The sequence below is a fragment of the Tupaia chinensis genome, unplaced genomic scaffold, assembly GCF_000334495.1.
Source record: "Tupaia chinensis unplaced genomic scaffold, TupChi_1.0 Scaffold000063_1, whole genome shotgun sequence".
Classification (NCBI taxonomy): Eukaryota; Metazoa; Chordata; class Mammalia; order Scandentia; family Tupaiidae; genus Tupaia; species Tupaia belangeri.
In genome coordinates this window covers 9,430,431-9,450,391 of record NW_006159521.1, presented here as the reverse complement: position 1 = coordinate 9,450,391, position 19,961 = coordinate 9,430,431, and the positions used below count along the sequence as shown (strand labels likewise).

The window sequence follows — 19,961 nt, the reverse complement described above, 5'->3', positions numbered from 1 at the left end:
ACCCTGAACATTTAAAAAAAAATTACACTACCGGGCTGGCAGGTGGCTTCGCATGGTGGTTAAGGGCACTGGATTCCCACATGACTGACCGCAGTTTGAGTCCCAGACCAGGCAGCTTGCTTTCTGACTTTCTCTCCCTCCACCCCCAGGTCAAATTAAAAGACATAAATAAATAAAGTTAAATAAAAATTATTTTTTTAAAAAACACACTGCCTCAACCCCAGCTCAAACTCACTAAATCATCATCTCTGGTAGCAGGACCTGGAAGGCTTATTTTAATTTCTCCTGGAGAGTGATGAATGGCCAGCCACATTCGGACACCTGTGGATCTTTAAAGGCCCCTTTGAAATCAAAGATCCAGTGATTCTCTATATCAAAAGAATGAATTTATAAATTAGTAAGAATCTACACTTATTTTTATTAGAATACCAAAGGTAATAGAGAAGAGGTAAAAATGGCCATTCTTTGTACATGTTATTTTAAGGTTCAAGGAAGTTCTGCTTAGTAGTTTATTTCTGAAATATAAATAGAACTTTCTAAGTTATTCTGAAATATCTCCCTCAAATGTTTATTTCTGCTTATCCATCTATTTTCATTACAGAAATATGCAAAATACAGAAAACAGCACACACGAAAGTCACAAGAAACTCTACTACCCAGAATTAACCACTGTTCACATTTTAAGGAATATCTTTTTCTACAATTACATTTTAAGTTGAATTAAACTGGATATAATATCGTTTTTATCATCTGAATATTTTTCACTCAACAATGTGTTTTTAACATTTTTCACTGTCCCTGAGTATTTTCTGCAATGTGATTTTTTGTTTGTTTATTTTTGTTTGGGGCCAAGTTTATTGAAGTTTAAGTCATAATAATCACCAATTTTAAGTGTATATTTTTTTGTTTATGTTTTTGCCATAAGACACATGTGCTTCCCAGGGGGAGAGTATGAAAAGGAAAGTTAGAAATCACCCCCTAAAGGGATGGCCATGCCACAGTGCCTTCTCTGTTCTTCTCGTGAGACTTTGGGCATGTACTCACACATACCTGGTATGATTCTCAAGCCTCCGGGTCTAGGACTCAAACCATGGTCAGCCATGTGGGAGTCCAGCGCCTTAACCACCATGCCACCCTTGGCCCTTTAAGTGTATTGTTTTTGTTCTCTGATAAATATATTCGTGTGTGTGCGTTCATGTGCATACACACATATTTTGTCCTTTTGACAAATAGAAGTCATACATCTATCACCATATTCATAACATAGAATACTTTTTTTACTACCTCAAGAAGTTTCCTAATCTTTTGTAGTCAGTTTCCTTTCCCTAGCCCCTGGCTCTTGGTAACCATGTATCTACTTTCTTGATAGTTTCATCTTTGTTTTTTGGGGTTTTTTTAAGAATTATTTTATTTAAGGGACCAGCAGTTGGTGTAATGGCTATATTGCTGGACTCCCATATAGTCGACTGTGGTGGTTTGAGTCCCAGACCAGGTGGCTTAACCTCACACCAGGCACGTGTATGTGCATGCCCAGGATCCCTACAGGAGAATGGAGAAGAAGGGATTGCAGTGTGGCCATTCCCCCTGGGAGGGGGGTGATTTCTCACTTTCCATCTCTCTCTCTCTGTCTTTCTGGTAAGCACACACGCCCTAGAGCAAAAACCTCCCCCCTAAAAAAAAATTATTATTTTATTTAACACGATTTAATTTGAGCAGAGAGGGACAGATGTGAAAGAGAAAGAGAGAGAAAGTGAGAAAGCAAGCCACCAGGTCCGGGACTTGAACCACAGTTGGCCATGTCAAAGTCCCATGCCCTTAACCACCACGCCACATGCTGGCCCCAAGATTCTGTTTTTTTAACAAGCTCCCCATAAAGCTGGTGCAGCTGATTTGTAGATCACATTTCCTGTAGTGAACTGATAGGATATTCTGTAGTCATTGTACTGTGTTTATGAAGAGTTTCCTGGTGTGGGACAGTCTTTATGTTATAATGTCCAATGAAAAGTGCATTAGAAACGTATATCTTCTAATTTCAACTCTATGACAATATATTTTTTGAAGAATTGTTTATTTTAATTTTATGTATTCATTCATTTATTTTAATTTGACCAGAGAGAGACAGTGTGAGAGAGAGAGAGAGAGAAAGTGAGAAATCAAGCTACCAGGTCAGGGACTTGAACCAAAATTGGCCACATAGGAATGTCCAGTACCTTAACGACCACATAATCCAAAGTGCAGCTATTACTGCTGTTGGTTAAGTTTCATATTTTCATTTTCCGTCTTGTACTTTGCGTAATCTGCAGCTTGATTTTTCAAGGGGACATTGTAAGACGCTGTCTGGATGTGCTTTGATTTATTTAACCCATCTCCATTTACTGGATTCCAGTATGTTGCTCATGTAAATAATTCCGTGATCAACTTCCTTTACATTCATTTCCATATACATCTCTAATTATATCCTTAGGATGAATTTCTAAAGTTGGAATTGCTGATCAAGAGGTAATGAACATTTTAAGGCTTTGGATTCATTTTGCCAATTTATCCTTCAAAAACGTCATTCCAATTCTCTCACGTTTCATATCTATCACCAGTGACGATGCTATTTCTCTAGAGAACAACAAAGCCATTGTAGGAGATACTTCTCTCAGTCTGTCTCAAGCTTTTCTTCTTCCTTCTCACCAGGTCACTGCCAGGACATATTTAAGAACAGATTTTGGCACACGAGTGTGCACGGTCAGTGCTTTCACACTTACTGTGCTGATACAAATCAGCTGGGTATCTTGTTAAACTGCAGCTTCTGATTTAGTAGGTTTGGGGTAGAACCTGAGATTCTTTGTTTTAAACAAGCTCTCCATAAAGCTGATGCAGCTGACCTGTGCATCACATTTTCTTAGGGAAGCACTAGACTACTGTGTAGTCACTGTACTGTGTGTACGAAGAGTTTCCTGGTGTGGGACAGTTTATGTTATAATGTGCAATGGAAGGTGCATTAGAAATGTATGTCTCCTAATTTCAACTCTTTGACAGTATGTGTATTGAAGAAAGACTGTAAAGAAATACATAATCATAGATGCAGCTATTACTGCTGTTGGTTAAGATTTATAGGCGTTTTTTTTTCTACTTGATAACTTGGCATAATCAGCTTATTTTGTGTTATAGGGAACCTAACAGGTCTTCTTGTTACTTTGGTGTTTTCCAGCAGTACTAACGAAGATGAGGATTTGAACCCCGAACAGAAGATAGAAAGGGAGAAGGAGAGGCGGATGGCTAACAATGCCAGAGAACGCCTTCGCGTACGGGATATTAATGAGGCGTTCAAGGAGCTGGGCCGAATGTGTCAGCTTCATTTGAAGAGTGAAAAACCCCAAACGAAACTCCTTATTCTTCATCAGGCCGTGGCAGTCATCCTTAGTCTAGAACAGCAAGTCCGAGGTAAGTAGTTCGGCAGAGGGACATGGCTGGCTGTTCTGCCTCAGAGGGGCCGACATTTCTGTTTCCACTTACTCTTCTGCTTGGGCAGGCTGTTTTAAGTTCCCTCAGTACTTCTGCCACTGTATCCTCAGGCTCCGGTTTCCCCTGTGGTTCTCAGCCCTGGTTCTCAGCCCTGTCTCACCATACTGGTCAACATCTGTAGGCTCAGTGCTTCCCACAGACCAACAGGGAATAATCCTGTGGGACAGTGCAGAGAGGGACAGCCCCTGCCTGCTGCTCAGCCTCAGCGCTTTGTGCCCCATCGCTCTTGCTGACTTTCATCTCACACTGTCAGCTTACCTACCTAGACCCGCTGTCCTCCCCGTTCCTTCCTGTTTCCCCACTTGTCCGTATTCAGCTTCCTGCCTGCTTTACCCTGGGTCATCTACCAGGCCTCTCTGGTTAATAGCATGCCTCGTCATCGCTCTTCCTGTCTGCCAGACGTGGATGTCCGTTATACCCGTGTCAGTACAGTCTCGGGCGTCTTTGTTGATCCATGAAAAACAACGCCATTACTTCTCGGGCTAACTTGCACTGACATGCCTGTGTGTCCCCAAGAGCAAAAGTGTAGTTTGTATAGGCTCACCCACCCTGATTCTGGTGGCTCCCTCGTTCCATTACTCATGAGGTTGAAGGAATCTTAAAGATGCTTTGAAGCTTCATTTGTTCTACCGAGTATGCACCTTCTCTGTCCAATCCAGCTGTTTCTGAGGCTTTGGGGTATCAAACAGTAGGACTGTTATTACCCTTGAGCAGTTCTTCAAGCTTGCCTTTGTGTATATATCTTCTTATCCAAAGTTATGAATACTTGATCCTAAGCCTTTTCGCAGGAATTCAAAGATGTGGTCCTCAATTACAGATCCTGCTCTTCATTGAGAGCAGCTCCATCTTTTTATTTACTGGATTTTTTTTTTTTTTTTTTTTTTTTTTTTTTTTTTTTGGAAAAAAGAAAAAAACACTTTTTTTTTTTTGAGAGAAAGTGAGAAATCATCCCCCAGAGGGGATGGCCACAATACAGTCCCTTCTTCATTCTCCTCTCAGGATCTTAGGCACACATTCACATGTACCCAGCATGAGGTTTAAGCCTCCGTGCCTGGGTCTTGAACCACAGACAACTATGTGGGAGTCCAGTGACATAACCATTACACCATCTTCTGGTCCCTTTATTGGATGTTTATTGTATTTGAAGATAGTTCAAAACAGAATAAGGGTGGGCAGATGCTTAAAAACTACAACCATGGATGCTCAGCATAGATTTCAGAAAGAATCTTCTGTTTTAGGAAACCAGAGTTAGAGAACATGACCAAACTGTCAGGAAAACAGTTATAGTTCATCCATCCATCCACTTCCTTCTAATATATTTATTGAGTAAGAATGATGAATTGATTATTGTGTGTATAATCAACCTCCTACTAAAACAAATACTTGCCCCTCTTTTCCCAAGGCCCCAAAACTATCTGTAGAGAGTCAGTGCTAATAATTGTTGTCTAGGAGTAACAGACTTCTCTGAGATAGCATAGAGAGACTGATCGCTGCCCAGTCAGCTGTGTCAGGGGCAGTGGTTCTTCAAGCCCACCAATGCCTCCTGTCACTACCAAAGGTTTTTCTCCTGAATGATATCAGGCACCTGAGTTTAAGCAGTCCAAGTGCATTCATCCTCCTCCTTAGCCCAGGATATTTTCTATCCTGAATCCACCTAGCTATTAATTATTACAGCCATTGCCTTCATCTGACCTGTGAAAATCTTACTGACTATTTAACTGGAGTGCTACGGTCTATTTTCATACACAGCTTTTCCCCTCAGACCGCATTAGACCTAGGATACTGAGCTACTCGTTTTTTAAAAAAAACTTTTTTTTTTTTAAGATATAGGGTCTCACTATGTTGCCCCAACTGGCCTTGAGCTGGTGGTCCTGCCCCAGCCTCCCGAGTAAGTGGAACTCCCTCCTGTACCACCGTCCCTGGCTCTCAGGGTGAGCCAGGAACTGAACTTGAGCCTTCCATGTGAGCCTCAGCCTGCCTCGTGGCAGCATTAACTAGCAAGTGCAGCCACAACTGTGCCAAAACTTATTTTTTCCCCAATGAGAAAGAGAGAAAGCACACACATACAGAGGAAAAAAAAGATAGGTAAGTACCTTTCTAGTTTTAGTTTATTGATTTACTTCTTTCATGAGCATGTAAGAGAGACAACACCCACAGCAGGGTTCTGACACGTGAACTATCCCCAGCCTTCAGCATCTCCTTGATCATGAGCCCATACATGCCCAGCGTGTTGAGGAAAACCTCTAGACTAGAACCCAGAACCTTCCCTCTGATTCAGCCTCTTAGAGCCTTGTGTTATTGCTGTGTCATCATCTAGCCCCAAGAGATAAGTATTTTTGACAGGGTCTCACTGTTGCAGACCTCTGCCCCAGCTTCCCAGTTAACTAGGATTACAGGCACACTCTGCTGTATCTGGCCTGTTTGAGCTGTCACAGTCTGCACCCAGGCCTACCATGTGGCCCTACTACTTGCACCATCATGGCTGAGCCTCAAACTTTTTTTTATTACAAAAGAGATATCTACTCTCAGATTGAACCATCAAAATGAGAAATCCCTGTTTTTTTGGGTTTTTTTTTGTTTGTTTGTTTGGTTTTTTTGGGGGGAGAGATTTTCACTGTAGGGCGCGTGCGCTCGCCAGACAGATAGAGAGAGACAGAGAGACAGAAAGCGAGACATCACCCCCCAAGGGGGATGGCCATGCTGCAATCCCTTCTCCTCCATTCTCCTCTCGGGATCTTGGGCACACACGCACCCGTTCCTGGCATGAGTTTTAAGCCACTGGGTCCGGGATGCGAACCACGGTCAACTGCGTGGGAGTCCAGTGACATAGATAGCCATTATCCTAACTGCTGGTCCTGAGAAATACTTGGGTTTTTTTTTGTTTGTTTGTTTGGTTTTTTGGGGGGAGAGATTTTCACTGTAGGGCGCGTGCGCTCGCCAGACAGACAGAGAGAGACATAGAGACAGAAAGCGAGAAATCACCCCCCGGGAGTCCAGCGACATAGCCATTACTCTAACTGCTGGTTCCCATTTTTTTTTTTTAAAGTCATTAATTCAGGACCAGCAGCTGGTGTAATGGCTATGTTGCTGGACTCCCATGTAGTTGACCATGGTTCGAGCCCTGTACTCGGTGGCTTAAACTCACACTAGGTCCGTGTGTGTGTGTGCCCAAGATCCCTCCCTCTCTCTTTCTTACTCACTCAGCCCCTCTGGTCAAATTAAAATAAATAATAAATGAAGTTAAATAAAATAATTATTAAAAAATAAAAATAAAAGAGGAGAGCCAGTTCAGTGTTCTGTTGGTTAAGGTAGCTAGATCTCACATGGCCAATCACATTCGAGTCCTGGCCCTGGCAGAGTGAAAAACACACTAGATGTGTGTTTGTGTGCATGCCTAAAATCCCAACAGGGTGAAAAAATGGAGAAGGGATTGTGTCATGACCATCAGTGGTGCTTTTTCCCCTTTCCCTCCCTCACTGTCTCTCTCTGATGAGTACACATGCCCTTTGGTTTAAAAGAAAATAAAAAGAGTAGTAACCCCACAAGGAGGATGAGAGAGTTAAGACAGTAGTAGCAGATGAGACAATAAAAAATTAATGTAGGATACAAAGTAAATGGAGTAGCAGTAACTGACTTACTTATCCCAAGTACTGAAGAATACAAGATTGGTTGGGTCTAATGTTGTGCTAAGTATAATAATTAAAAAGTGACTTGTAGTTAACGTACGTCATCATGAAATTTAAGAGCTTCAGGATTAAAAAGAATATCCTGAAGTTTCTGAAGACAAAATTTAAATAACAAAGGAACAAGAGTCAAAACATCATCAGAGTTCTGGACAATCATGCTGGACTCCAGGAGATAGTGGAGCATCCCTTCAAAACTTTTTTTTTATGCATTTTTTAATTTCCAAAAATAGTTTTAGTTTTAATAGATCAAAAGGAAAAACTGTTAAGAGAAATGTGCTTAAAACTTAAAGCCAGGGAAAAATCCTTAAATATGGAAATCAAAGCATCAGAGAAAATCAGCAATGTTTTAGTCTAAAGTAAAAAAATTATATTTCACTTTTTCAGACTCACTTAATCTCTCTTCTATTGAATTTGCAGTGTTACTGTGGTCTGATCTTTCCATTTAAACTCTGGAAGTTAACGTTCAACTTCCGACCAGTCCCTACCGTTAATTAGACTGGCCATTCTCTTGGTTGTTTCTTGTACTCTTATTTCTGTGTGTCCGACTTTAGTTTTCTAGTATAGCACTCCTTTCAGCACTTCTTGGAGAGCTGGTCTAGTGGTAAATTCTTTCAAGGTTTTGTTTTTCTGAGAATGTTTTTGTCTTTTTTTTTCTCATATGAAAGAGAATCTTGCTGGGTATAGTATTCTTGGTTGAAATTGTTTTTACTTAACACTTTGAATATATATTTTCCCATTCTTTCCTTGTTTGCATTGTTTCTGATGAGAGGTCAAACATTAACCTTATGGGATATCCTTTGAAAGTAACTTGACGTTTCTCTCTTACCAATTTTGTTATCTTGTCTCTGTCTGTGGTTTTGGTCAATCTAGCTATGATATGTCTCAATGAAGATCTTCTTGGGTCAATTCTATGTGGGGTCCTACGCATTTCTTGGGTCTGAATATTTGAATGCCTCTCTAGGTTTGGCAAGTTTTCTTCTAGTATTTCACGGAATAGATTATCAATACCCTTATTAGTTTCTTCACCTTCTGGGATAGTGATGATCTGAATGTTTGGGCTTTTAATGATATCTAGTATTACTCGTATGTTATTTTCATTTTGGGGGGTTATTTTCTCAGTCTTTTTGGTGAAGTTTTCTAGGTCAGAGGTTCTATCTTCTACCTCTGAGATTCAGTCTTCTGTATGATCTAATCTGCTTTTGATACTTTCAGTGGAAGTTTTGATTTCCTGTATTACAGCCTTCATATCTAACAATTCCATTTGATTCTCTTTTATGATCCGTATCTCCTCCTTCAGACCATGCAAGAACTTCCTCACCTCCTGGAACTAGGTGTCTCTTTTCTCCTGCATCTTCTGGAGTTTGTTGTCTCTATTCTCTTGCTTCTCTTTGTTAGCTTTGTCACTATGCCTATTTTAAATTCTTTATCTGACATTTCTTTGAGTTCCCTTGTATTCTCTGTGGAGGAAGAAGAGTTATTCTTTCCAACAAGAGGAGAGAGATTTTCTAAATTTCTCATATTTCTTGTACCTCTGTGGTGATTTCTGGCCATCTGATGGATTATACATTTTTTCCTAGTTTTTGGAGTAAAATCTGAGCATTCAGAGGAATGCAGGCTCCTGGCTAGACTGGCGAGCAGGAGGGTGAAGTCTGGGCAGAAGGTCTTCAGTGGTCAAAATCCTCCCTTGGAAATTCTGAGGAAAATAGTTTTCAACCTAGAATTCTATACCTAGCCAAACAAATTCACCCAGTGGTGAAAATAATATAAAGATGTTTTAGGTAAACAATGATTTTAAATTTTTACCTCTCGTGCACACTTTCTTAAGAAGCACTTGGGGGAACCAGCAGTTAGCGTAATGGCTGTGTTGCTGGACTCCCATGTAGTCGACAACGGTTCAGTGGCTTAAAACTCACGCTGGGCACATGTGCGTGCATGCCCAAGATCCCGAGAGGAGAATGGAGGAGAAGGAATTGCGGCGTGACCATCCCCCCTGGGGGGTGAGGATTTTAGATACACACTCACACATCCTGGCTTGTTTTTTAAGTTTCTGGGTCCAGGATGTGAACCATGTGGTCAACCACGGGGGATCCAGTTCCTTTAACCACCAGGACGTGGGCTAGCCTGTGAAAGTACTTAGATGACAGAAAATACAAGGTCATTTTTGAATTGATCATCAAGACAATGAGAAGTTATTTGAAATATTTTGTGCAAAGGAGTCCATAACACATTTGTCATTTTGAAAACTGAGAAGTGGAGTGGATTGGAAGGGGCAACAGTGGAGACAGGGAGACCTCTTAGGTGGCTACTATAATGGAGAAATAATGGTGGACTTAAACAGAGAAATGGCCCAAAAGGGAAAAGTCAAGAGGTTTTATGGACACTTCTGAAACTTTTTCATTTGGGCAAGTGGATGATGAAGGTGTCAGAAATGTCACCTAGACTCCATATTGAGAAGTGTCAGCAGCCCAGACAAGATGAGAGACTCTTTGGGAGGATGGGGGAGATCACTTCTGAACTTAATTGCCTGACAGTAGACTGTTGCTGGTTGGTTTTGTACAAATCCTCATGTTTGAGATGAGTGTTGATGTACTTTTTTGAAAATTATACACGAAGGTGCAGAAATAATTACAATTTGTGTAATAACAGAAATGATGCATTAGGCTTTTAGATCCAAAATTAAAATTCTGAATTCTTGGTTTCACATTTACTCTTCTTGCTTTCAGACAACCCAAAATTTCTAACGTAATTCTGAAGAAAGAACTAGAAAATATAATTTATTTAATCTTTCAAAAGCCTTTTGATACAATCATGACAAATTTTTAGGGAAATTCCATAACCATATAAAAATGAGTCCTTTTGGGACCAGCAGCTGGTGTAATGGCTATGTTGCTGGACTCCCATGTAGTTGACCATGGTTCGAGCCCTGTACTCGGTGGCTTAAACTCACACTAGGTCCGTGTGTGTGTGTGCCCAAGATCCCTCCCTCTCTCTTTCTTACTCACTCAGCCCCTCTGGTCAAATTAAAATAAATAATAAATGAAGTTAAATAAAATAATTATTAAAAAATAAAAATAAAAGAGGAGAGCCAGTTCAGTGTTCTGTTGGTTAAGGTAGCTAGATCTCACATGGCCAATCACATTCGAGTCCTGGCCCTGGCAGAGTGAAAAACACACTAGATGTGTGTTTGTGTGCATGCCTAAAATCCCAACAGGGTGAAAAAATGGAGAAGGGATTGTGTCATGACCATCAGTGGTGCTTTTTCCCCTTTCCCTCCCTCACTGTCTCTCTCTGATGAGTACACATGCCCTTTGGTTTAAAAGAAAATAAAAAGAGTAGTAACCCCACAAGGAGGATGAGAGAGTTAAGACAGTAGTAGCAGATGAGACAATAAAAAATTAATGTAGGATACAAAGTAAATGGAGTAGCAGTAACTGACTTACTTATCCCAAGTACTGAAGAATACAAGATTGGTTGGGTCTAATGTTGTGCTAAGTATAATAATTAAAAAGTGACTTGTAGTTAACGTACGTCATCATGAAATTTAAGAGCTTCAGGATTAAAAAGAATATCCTGAAGTTTCTGAAGACAAAATTTAAATAACAAAGGAACAAGAGTCAAAACATCATCAGAGTTCTGGACAATCATGCTGGACTCCAGGAGATAGTGGAGCATCCCTTCAAAACTTTTTTTTTATGCATTTTTTAATTTCCAAAAATAGTTTTAGTTTTAATAGATCAAAAGGAAAAACTGTTAAGAGAAATGTGCTTAAAACTTAAAGCCAGGGAAAAATCCTTAAATATGGAAATCAAAGCATCAGAGAAAATCAGCAATGTTTTAGTCTAAAGTAAAAAAATTATATTTCACTTTTTCAGACTCACTTAATCTCTCTTCTATTGAATTTGCAGTGTTACTGTGGTCTGATCTTTCCATTTAAACTCTGGAAGTTAACGTTCAACTTCCGACCAGTCCCTACCGTTAATTAGACTGGCCATTCTCTTGGTTGTTTCTTGTACTCTTATTTCTGTGTGTCCGACTTTAGTTTTCTAGTATAGCACTCCTTTCAGCACTTCTTGGAGAGCTGGTCTAGTGGTAAATTCTTTCAAGGTTTTGTTTTTCTGAGAATGTTTTTGTCTTTTTTTTTTCTCATATGAAAGAGAATCTTGCTGGGTATAGTATTCTTGGTTGAAATTGTTTTTACTTAACACTTTGAATATATATTTTCCCATTCTTTCCTTGTTTGCATTGTTTCTGATGAGAGGTCAAACATTAACCTTATGGGATATCCTTTGAAAGTAACTTGACGTTTCTCTCTTACCAATTTTGTTATCTTGTCTCTGTCTGTGGTTTTGGTCAATCTAGCTATGATATGTCTCAATGAAGATCTTCTTGGGTCAATTCTATGTGGGGTCCTACGCATTTCTTGGGTCTGAATATTTGAATGCCTCTCTAGGTTTGGAAAGTTTTCTTCTAGTATTTCACGGAATAGATTATCAATACCCTTATTAGTTTCTTCACCTTCTGGGATAGTGATGATCTGAATGTTTGGGCTTTTAATGATATCTAGTATTACTCGTATGTTATTTTCATTTTGGGGGGTTATTTTCTCAGTCTTTTTGGTGAAGTTTTCTAGGTCAGAGGTTCTATCTTCTACCTCTGAGATTCAGTCTTCTGTATGATCTAATCTGCTTTTGATACTTTCAGTGGAAGTTTTGATTTCCTGTATTACAGCCTTCATATCTAACAATTCCATTTGATTCTCTTTTATGATCCGTATCTCCTCCTTCAGACCATGCAAGAACTTCCTCACCTCCTGGAACTAGGTGTCTCTTTTCTCCTGCATCTTCTGGAGTTTGTTGTCTCTATTCTCTTGCTTCTCTTTGTTAGCTTTGTCACTATGCCTATTTTAAATTCTTTATCTGACATTTCTTTGAGTTCCCTTGTATTCTCTGTGGAGGAAGAAGAGTTATTCTTTCCAACAAGAGGAGAGAGATTTTCTAAATTTCTCATATTTCTTGTACCTCTGTGGTGATTTCTGGCCATCTGATGGATTATACATTTTTTCCTAGTTTTTGGAGTAAAATCTGAGCATTCAGAGGAATGCAGGCTCCTGGCTAGACTGGCGAGCAGGAGGGTGAAGTCTGGGCAGAAGGTCTTCAGTGGTCAAAATCCTCCCTTGGAAATTCTGAGGAAAATAGTTTTCAACCTAGAATTCTATACCTAGCCAAACAAATTCACCCAGTGGTGAAAATAATATAAAGATGTTTTAGGTAAACAATGATTTTAAATTTTTACCTCTCGTGCACACTTTCTTAAGAAGCACTTGGGGGAACCAGCAGTTAGCGTAATGGCTGTGTTGCTGGACTCCCATGTAGTCGACAACGTTTCAGTGGCTTAAACCTCACGCTGGGCACATGTGCGTGCATGCCCAAGATCCCGAGAGGAGAATGGAGGAGAAGGAATTGCGGCGTGACCATCCCCCCTGGGGGGTGATTTCTCGCTTTCTGTCTCTATGTCTTTCTCTGTCTGTCTGGCGAGCGCATGCACCCTATAGCAAAAACCTCTCCAAAAAAAAAAAAGAAGAAGCACTTGGAACATGTGCCTTAGCCACATAAAGACATAATAAACAAAACACATATGGGGTCTGGGAAACAGAGACTCTCACACAGAACAGCACAGAGAAATCCCATGACAGAGCTACTGCACCTAGAAAGCAGCACATCCGGTGAAAACAAGACTGCTAGTTACAGAAGGAAGGTTTCCAGGGAAAGAAAGATTGTCAACATGATGTGTTTGAGATTTTAGGGAACTACACTGATATGTATTTACTAGATCTACTGGAACATTTGGAGGGATAGGGGATTATCATTACTGACAAATGAAAAAAAATGGCAACTATTAGCCATAGGAAAAACTAGAGGAAAAAGAATCTCAAAAGGTGAGAGAAATGTAGAAAAAGGGATCGTGGCATGATCATGCCCTATGGCAGATGCTTTCTTGCTTTCTCCCCCTTCCCACAAGCACACATACCCTCTGGCAAATTAAATAAAAAGAAGAAAAAAATAGAAGAAAATGTTGGGGCCAGCTGGTAGCATGGTGGTCAAGATGGCAGATTCCCACATGGCTGACCACAGTTCAAGTCCTAGACCTGGTGGCTTGAAAATCTCAAAGGAGATTTGAGATTCACGTGTATGCGTGCATGCCCGAAATCCTGAGTGGAGAATGGAGGAGAAGAGATTGCGATGTGGCCATATCCTCTATTGAATGATTTCCCACTTTCCTTCTGAACTGCCTCTCTGTCTGTCTCTCTCTGGTGAGCACACGCACACTATGGCAAAAACCTAAGGAAAAAGGAAGTACTCCATGTTGCAAGTCTCACCAGGTCTTCTTTGCTGTCTTGCATAAGAAGCAGTAGCGAAAGTTTTTACCACCTTCTTCAATCACATTTCCAGCAAGAGAACCACTCAGTCACCTTGCTGTACACATGTATCAAGGTCAAAAAGCGAGACACCCACAAGCTAGCCCTCTCCATCGAGATGGCATATTTACTATAGAGAAACAGCTGAGGTTACCTCCTATTTTATCGACTGGTGAAATTCCAGGGAGAGCACAGATACCCCTCTCCAGGTATGTAGGGAATGTCAGCGTTCATATCTCTTCCGTGTATCACGTTTCAGTAGGGCACTGCGGAGACTTGGTAGACTAATAAAAGCAATCGCCACAGTGTCTGAAGAGCAGCTCGTAATTTAGATCCAAACAAACCTGAGAAGGCTTAAATCATAAGTAGAAATGAAAAAAATGATCACTGTGAGGTGTGAGTCTGGGAGCTCACTTAATGCCAAGGTTTTATGTGAGCACATTGTGTTGCCTCTGGGTGCCGGTAGTTAGTATGGGAATGGAATTGCACAGGTACCAGTAATTCCCATGGAGAGAAAAGTAAGCAGAGGTTGTTCAGCTTAAAACCTAACAGTGCTTGATTCATAACTTAGAACTATAATGATAAAAGTTCTTTTCCCCATTTTAGAGAGGAATCTGAACCCCAAAGCAGCCTGCCTTAAGAGAAGGGAAGAAGAAAAAGTTTCTGCCGTATCGGCAGAGCCGCCAACCACACTGCCGGGAACCCATCCTGGGCTTAGTGAAACTACCAACCCTATGGGTCATATGTAAACATCAGCCAGGTAAGTATGGTTTTGAGAAGAAAGTGAGTAAAATCACTTTAAGATTCATCTTAAATTGGGTTAGAACCTTTGAGCAGAATCTCAGGGGGTCAGGGGACTGGTCATTGTAAAGTTCACATGTAGTTTTGAATAAAGCAGTTTGCCTCTATGTGTCTAGTCAGACTTGAGAGAGCCAGTGTCATTCTATAACAAATTACTGTTCTCTTCGAAGTGCATTAGTCTCTCACATGATATCGTTCTGATCCAAGAAAAAAATAGCACAGTGACTCATCCATCAAGTACTTTGCTACCAGTCACAGACCTCATCCCTCGATTCAGATATGCGTAATTGTGTCATCAGCCGGTTTTCCGCTCACCTTCTAGGTCTTCTTTGTCCTGAAGCCTCATACATAAGAGAATTATTGCTTGCCTTCGTTTGGTTCCATAATACAGGATTACGGCGTGCAGCGTGTCACCCCTCCCCTTAGAAGCACATCAGTTAACACTCTCTAGAATCTACTAATGAGTAAAGGTGTTAAATCTGATGGAGACAGAATGCCCCTCGTTGGCAGAATTTTACTTGTTGAAAGATTCCGTCTTCCTATTCTTGGACTAACCACCATTTACATCCTTGTCATTCTTGTTTGGCAAAGTGACAAAGTAGTGTAAGGTTGCTGCCTAAGTGGTAGTAGCTAATTTAGATCATCCATTTTTATCCTAATATATACACTCACATAATGTGTAAGTTGTCAAGTTAATGTTAGATATTTGAAGTTAATAGGCTAATTAAATATCAGAAGCAGTAGCATTTTAGCTAGCAGCGTAGGTGAGGACTAGGACTGGGACCCTCATTTCTATAATCTGTCTTCACAGTGTGTAGTTCTGGTTCCAGTTCCATCAATAGATTAAAAGTAGTACATAAAAGCTGATGGTTAAGAGGCGTGGAGCAAAGAAAAATAGCAAGTGCAGTCTCGTTTTGTCAGCTGTGTGGCTATCTCATTCTGAGTTAGAAGTCTGAAATTTGATAGACCGTTTTGTAAACTACAAGCATTAATCAATCCTCACCTTTCCTAAGGACTTGATTCTTACCATCACTACATATATTCTTCCCAGAATCACACTAGACCACAACTGAAGATTTCACTTGGAGAAAGAAAGAGGAAGAGATAATATCATTATTTAAGTCACTTATAATTGTTACAACACACTGGCAAAAACACCAAAAGACCTGCCCCACAAAAAATACCCAGCAATCTAACCTCATGCGTGCAGAAGAGACGTTAGGCAAAAGCTGGTTCATTTGCAGATCTTCTGAAACTGAAGCCATTGTTTCATATCTTGTGGAAAATCTAGAATACCATGAAAAATAAACTTCTAAGTTTTAAAATAAAAACGTGCCACAGGTTTTCAATGCGGAAGTGACTTTCTAAATTAAAAGATCATTTCAGAAAAGAGTGATGAAAAGTACCTTCTTCTGCTCAGGTCACAGGTAACCTCCAGGACCTGTAGAAGAGCGCTCACCATGGGACTGTCACACTGACCTCTTTTCTTGTCATTCTCATTTGTTGTACCTAGTTCTTCCTTCCCAGTCCCTTGCTCGCTCCTCCTCCAGCTGTGTTCCTCTGCCTCACGTCTTTCTTCTGCTCACCCCTTCCCCTCTCACTTTTACTCCTCTATCATACTCTTTCACAACTCTCTTACTCTTAGGTCTCTCTTTAATGTAGAAATTATCCCATCTAGGCTAAATTAAAGTCAGCATACGCCTACATTTATCAAAAAGAATCAAAACATCTTTTTAAAAAGTTCAGAAGTCTTCAAGATCACAAGACATGCAGAGAAGGACCTTTGTTCCATAGATTCTTTAGGCTAGTCTTTTCATCTTAGGATGTGTCTTGAGGTTGCTAATTTCATAAAGGCAGTTTCCTGGTTTCCCCTGATAAACCTTCAGTGCTTTATAGAACTGGGTAACGAGACTGGGCAGCAGGCAAACTGCCACTAGAATCAAAATGGCCAGGAAATGAGCGCCAAGTGACCGACTCGCAGGGTAAGAATCTGCCACGTGTAGTTAAGACCAAGTAGCTCTGAGTATCTCAGGTTTCCATCCCTAAGAGCATCACTCTACTACTAAACAGTACCGTGACTATTGTTTGATAAGGTATGATTCTTCTAAAGTGGTTTCCATTAAAAATGGTTAAAATGCACAATATCAGAATTGCTATTATACATATATATAATATTGGGAACAGAAATGGGTATCGAATATGTTCCATGAGATCAAACTTTCATTGACCTACTATGGACCAAAGTTGAGATCAGTATAAAAATGAATACAAGACAGTTCCCGACTTCAGAAACTTCAGTTTAGAAAAGGTATAAACTGTTACCACAGCATGGTAGGCTGGGAACAGTAAGAAATGAGTGTTTGAATGTGGCCTCACAGCTGAGGGGTGGCAGGGAGACCAGACCCTTGGAGCTCAGGTTCTGCCAATCTTGAGTGCCACTAAAGATAAGGTATACATAATTGCCACAGCTGTCATAGACTCCTATAGTTCATGATTCTATAAAGTCATAGCACACACATCAAGTGATGGTTAAGGCATCAGACTCCCACATTGTCAGCCACAGTTCAAGTCCCAGACCTGGTAGCTTGAAAGTCAAGCCAGGTACATGTGTATGCGTGCTCAAAATCCCATGACGAGGGACCAGCAGTTAGCATAATGGCTATGTCGCTGGACTCCCACGTAGCTGACCACGGTTCAAGTCCTGGACCCGGCGGCTTAAACTCACAATAGGCACGTGCCTAAGATCCCAAGAGGAGAATGGAGGAGAAGGGATTGCAGCGTGGCCATCCCCCTGGGGGGTGATTTCTCACTTTCTGTCTCTCTGTCTGTCTGGCAAGCGCATGCACCCTATAGCAAAAACCTCTGCCCCCCCCAAAAAAAAAAACAATCCCATGACGAGAATAGAGGAGAAGGGATTGAATCCACACCAGAGGATGATTTCTCACTTTCCCTCCCACTGTCTGCCTCTCTGCGGTGAGTGTACATATCCTATGGCAAAAACCCAGGGAGAAAAATGAAAAACACTCAGTTGTACCTTAAAAGGAAGAAGTTCATTCATAAGACTTAGCAGGCTACTCATTTAGTGCAGACCTAGGTAAAAATGAGAAATAACTTGTTTTATTTGGGGGGAATACTGTGTATTTTTAACACTTACGCACTCACTGGTATCATTCTCTCCCTGCCACAGTTCCAGAGTTACCAGTAGGCTAGATAGAAGGTGGCCTCTCCTCATAAGGACTTGGACAACTCAGATTATCTGAAGACACAAACCTGTCAGGAGGGAGAAGAGAAAACAAAACACTTGAAGCAAGAAATTCAAATGTAATCCTATGATCAAAGCAACTGGTCAACACTTCCATCAGAAGTGAAGATAGGACGCTCATCAGCCAGAACGGCAGCCCGCAAGGTGGTTGCAGCGTACCACCCCTGCAAGCCGCGTGCCGCTTCTGCACAATCAGAGACTGTCTTGATCTCTCCACTCACCGTGGAAGTTGCCTTGTGCCTAAACTGAATTGACAAATGCATTGTAACTACAAATTTTATTTATTGTTATGGAACTGTAAGGTCTACATATAAAGGGAAAAAGTTCATGTGGAAAGCTGATTACACTCAGCTGATGCCAGCGTTCGTGCGTTCGTTAAAGCTGTTCACGTGCAGAGAACAAAGCAGTGGCAACCATTGGCCCTTAGCATTCCCGGCATACCTATTAGTGTCTTAAAAAGGAAGGGAAAAGTCTTTTGTCGCCCTCTCCTATCCTTTTGCCATATGAATAGTGTTTTCCATGAAATAGGAAAATATTACTTGGTATAGCATTTCTCTTGCTCTCATTTTTTTTCATTCATTTTTATTTTCTTCTTGTGGATGTTATATTTGATCTCTGAATCCGAATAGTTTATGGTCACAGTCCAGAACCCTCCATGCAGCCCTGTGTGCTTTGCACACGTACCTAACAGTGCTAAGCAGAGACCATCTGTGACCACAGCCTAGCTAAGATTGTAAAAGGGGAACTTTTGTCCCCTAGATTTTCCCCCAAATAAATACTGCTTTATTTCTAATAATAACCAAGACTTTTCAAGCTTCTAGGTTTCATAGTAAAGCTTGTAATAGCAAGAAGTGTAAACTACAAGGGAAGAGCCTACTTTTTAGAAATTGCTTTGTTTTCCAAGCAGTAAGTACTACACATAGTACTTGTCAAGTGTTAGCTGTAAGTAAGCACAAAGTACATTAAAAATACCAAGATTTTTCAGGCTGTGAGTATGGTGAACCTAAAACCCAGTAGTCACCAAGGCAGGTAGTATGATGAATGAACACACCACTCTGAGGCTCATTACCTGATGGAATACGAGAACAATGGTCACCTGTGTTTCCTAGCCTAGCCTTTGTTTCTCTGTCATTTGGATGGCTGGTCGGTAGGGAGGAATTCAGTGGCGATTTAATCGACTGCAAACCATCTGCCCCTGTCCCGAGAAGATGAGCCAGATTAGCATTAAACTAGTACTTGTCGGTCCATCTTAATACTGAGCATTAAGGCGCCCCTGTCTCTAATCCTTAGGAGTTGTTCTTTAAGACATAATAATCACTTTGAACTTCCATGAAAATCTGTCTTCCACCACAACAACCCTGGGAGAGAAAAACATGGTAAACAAGGTTGTCTTGGCTTAATAATTCCTTGTAGCCAGTATCAACAATGGCAATCAGCACACAGAAGAAAGGACCCAAATCACTCTGTAACTTACAGATTTTTGTTAGTTGGAAAGAACAGAAACAGTTATTAAGACAGAACTTCAGATCCTCCAATCAGGATAATTCCTAGCAAATCCTTCATTGGTGAACATAGTGGACTTTTTGGTTACTTTAATTTGCATATATTCTCCAATTACATCAGACTCTATCTGTGGCCTTGTTCTTCATTTCAGTGTTAATCAGCTAAACAGAAGTTGTTGCTTATGATGTGTGAGTGAACATGCCACTGCCTGGCCTTTTTTCTTCGGAGCTTGTTGTCTTTTTCGCTATATTAGACTTTGCAGTATGCCCAGAAGCTTTCCTTCATAAAATAGAAAGAAAAAAACATTTGGCTTATTTTTCACTGTAGCTAGTCTTTTATACAATAATCTTGTAAGAAAATTTCTTGAATTCTAAATATTACTCTTTCTAGATTTTTGAAATCGAAAAGTTTTCAGTAAAAAGTTTCTTACTTTATTTTATTATATTAGGTAGTAAAAATGTAGGGTTATTTACCATAACCTGTTCATTAATATCAGAAATTTACAATAGCATTTTAAGACCATAGTAGGATTCTAGCATACCGTGTAGTACCTATGGAGTATTGTAAGAGCTAATTGTCCGAGATGAATTGCTTCTCATCTTGTTCTTCAGTTTCCATTGTTGGTTTATTGCAGATTTGTATCCTGTGTCAAATTCAAGGTATTATTGATAAACCTTTTCAACCAGCAGCAAGAAGTTCAAAATTTTTTCTGTCACTGTAACAGAAAACACAATATGTATATAACATTTATGTAGCAATAAATGTGCCATCTTTTTTTTAA

At 40.4% G+C, this 19,961-nt stretch overlaps 1 protein-coding gene across 11 annotated transcripts in view; it reads left to right on the top strand.

The window, feature by feature from the left end:
* Nucleotides 1-19,961, top strand: part of TCF12 (transcription factor 12) — a 479,077-nt gene extending 459,116 nt beyond the window's left edge. For 7 of the 11 annotated variants that reach the window (XM_014581899.2, XM_006141789.3, XM_014581893.2 and 4 more), the window contains 3 exons: nt 3,200-3,432; nt 14,221-14,374; nt 17,603-19,961. In XM_014581899.2, coding sequence (XP_014437385.1) covers nt 3,200-3,432; nt 14,221-14,363 — 376 coding nt within the window. In that variant the 3' untranslated portion in view covers nt 14,364-14,374; nt 17,603-19,961. Of the gene's footprint in view, nt 1-3,199; nt 3,433-14,220; nt 14,375-15,466; nt 16,990-17,602 lie in introns of those variants that run through there. The other 4 variants (XM_027766014.1, XM_014581901.2, XM_006141792.3 and 1 more) reach the window with 2 other exon arrangements.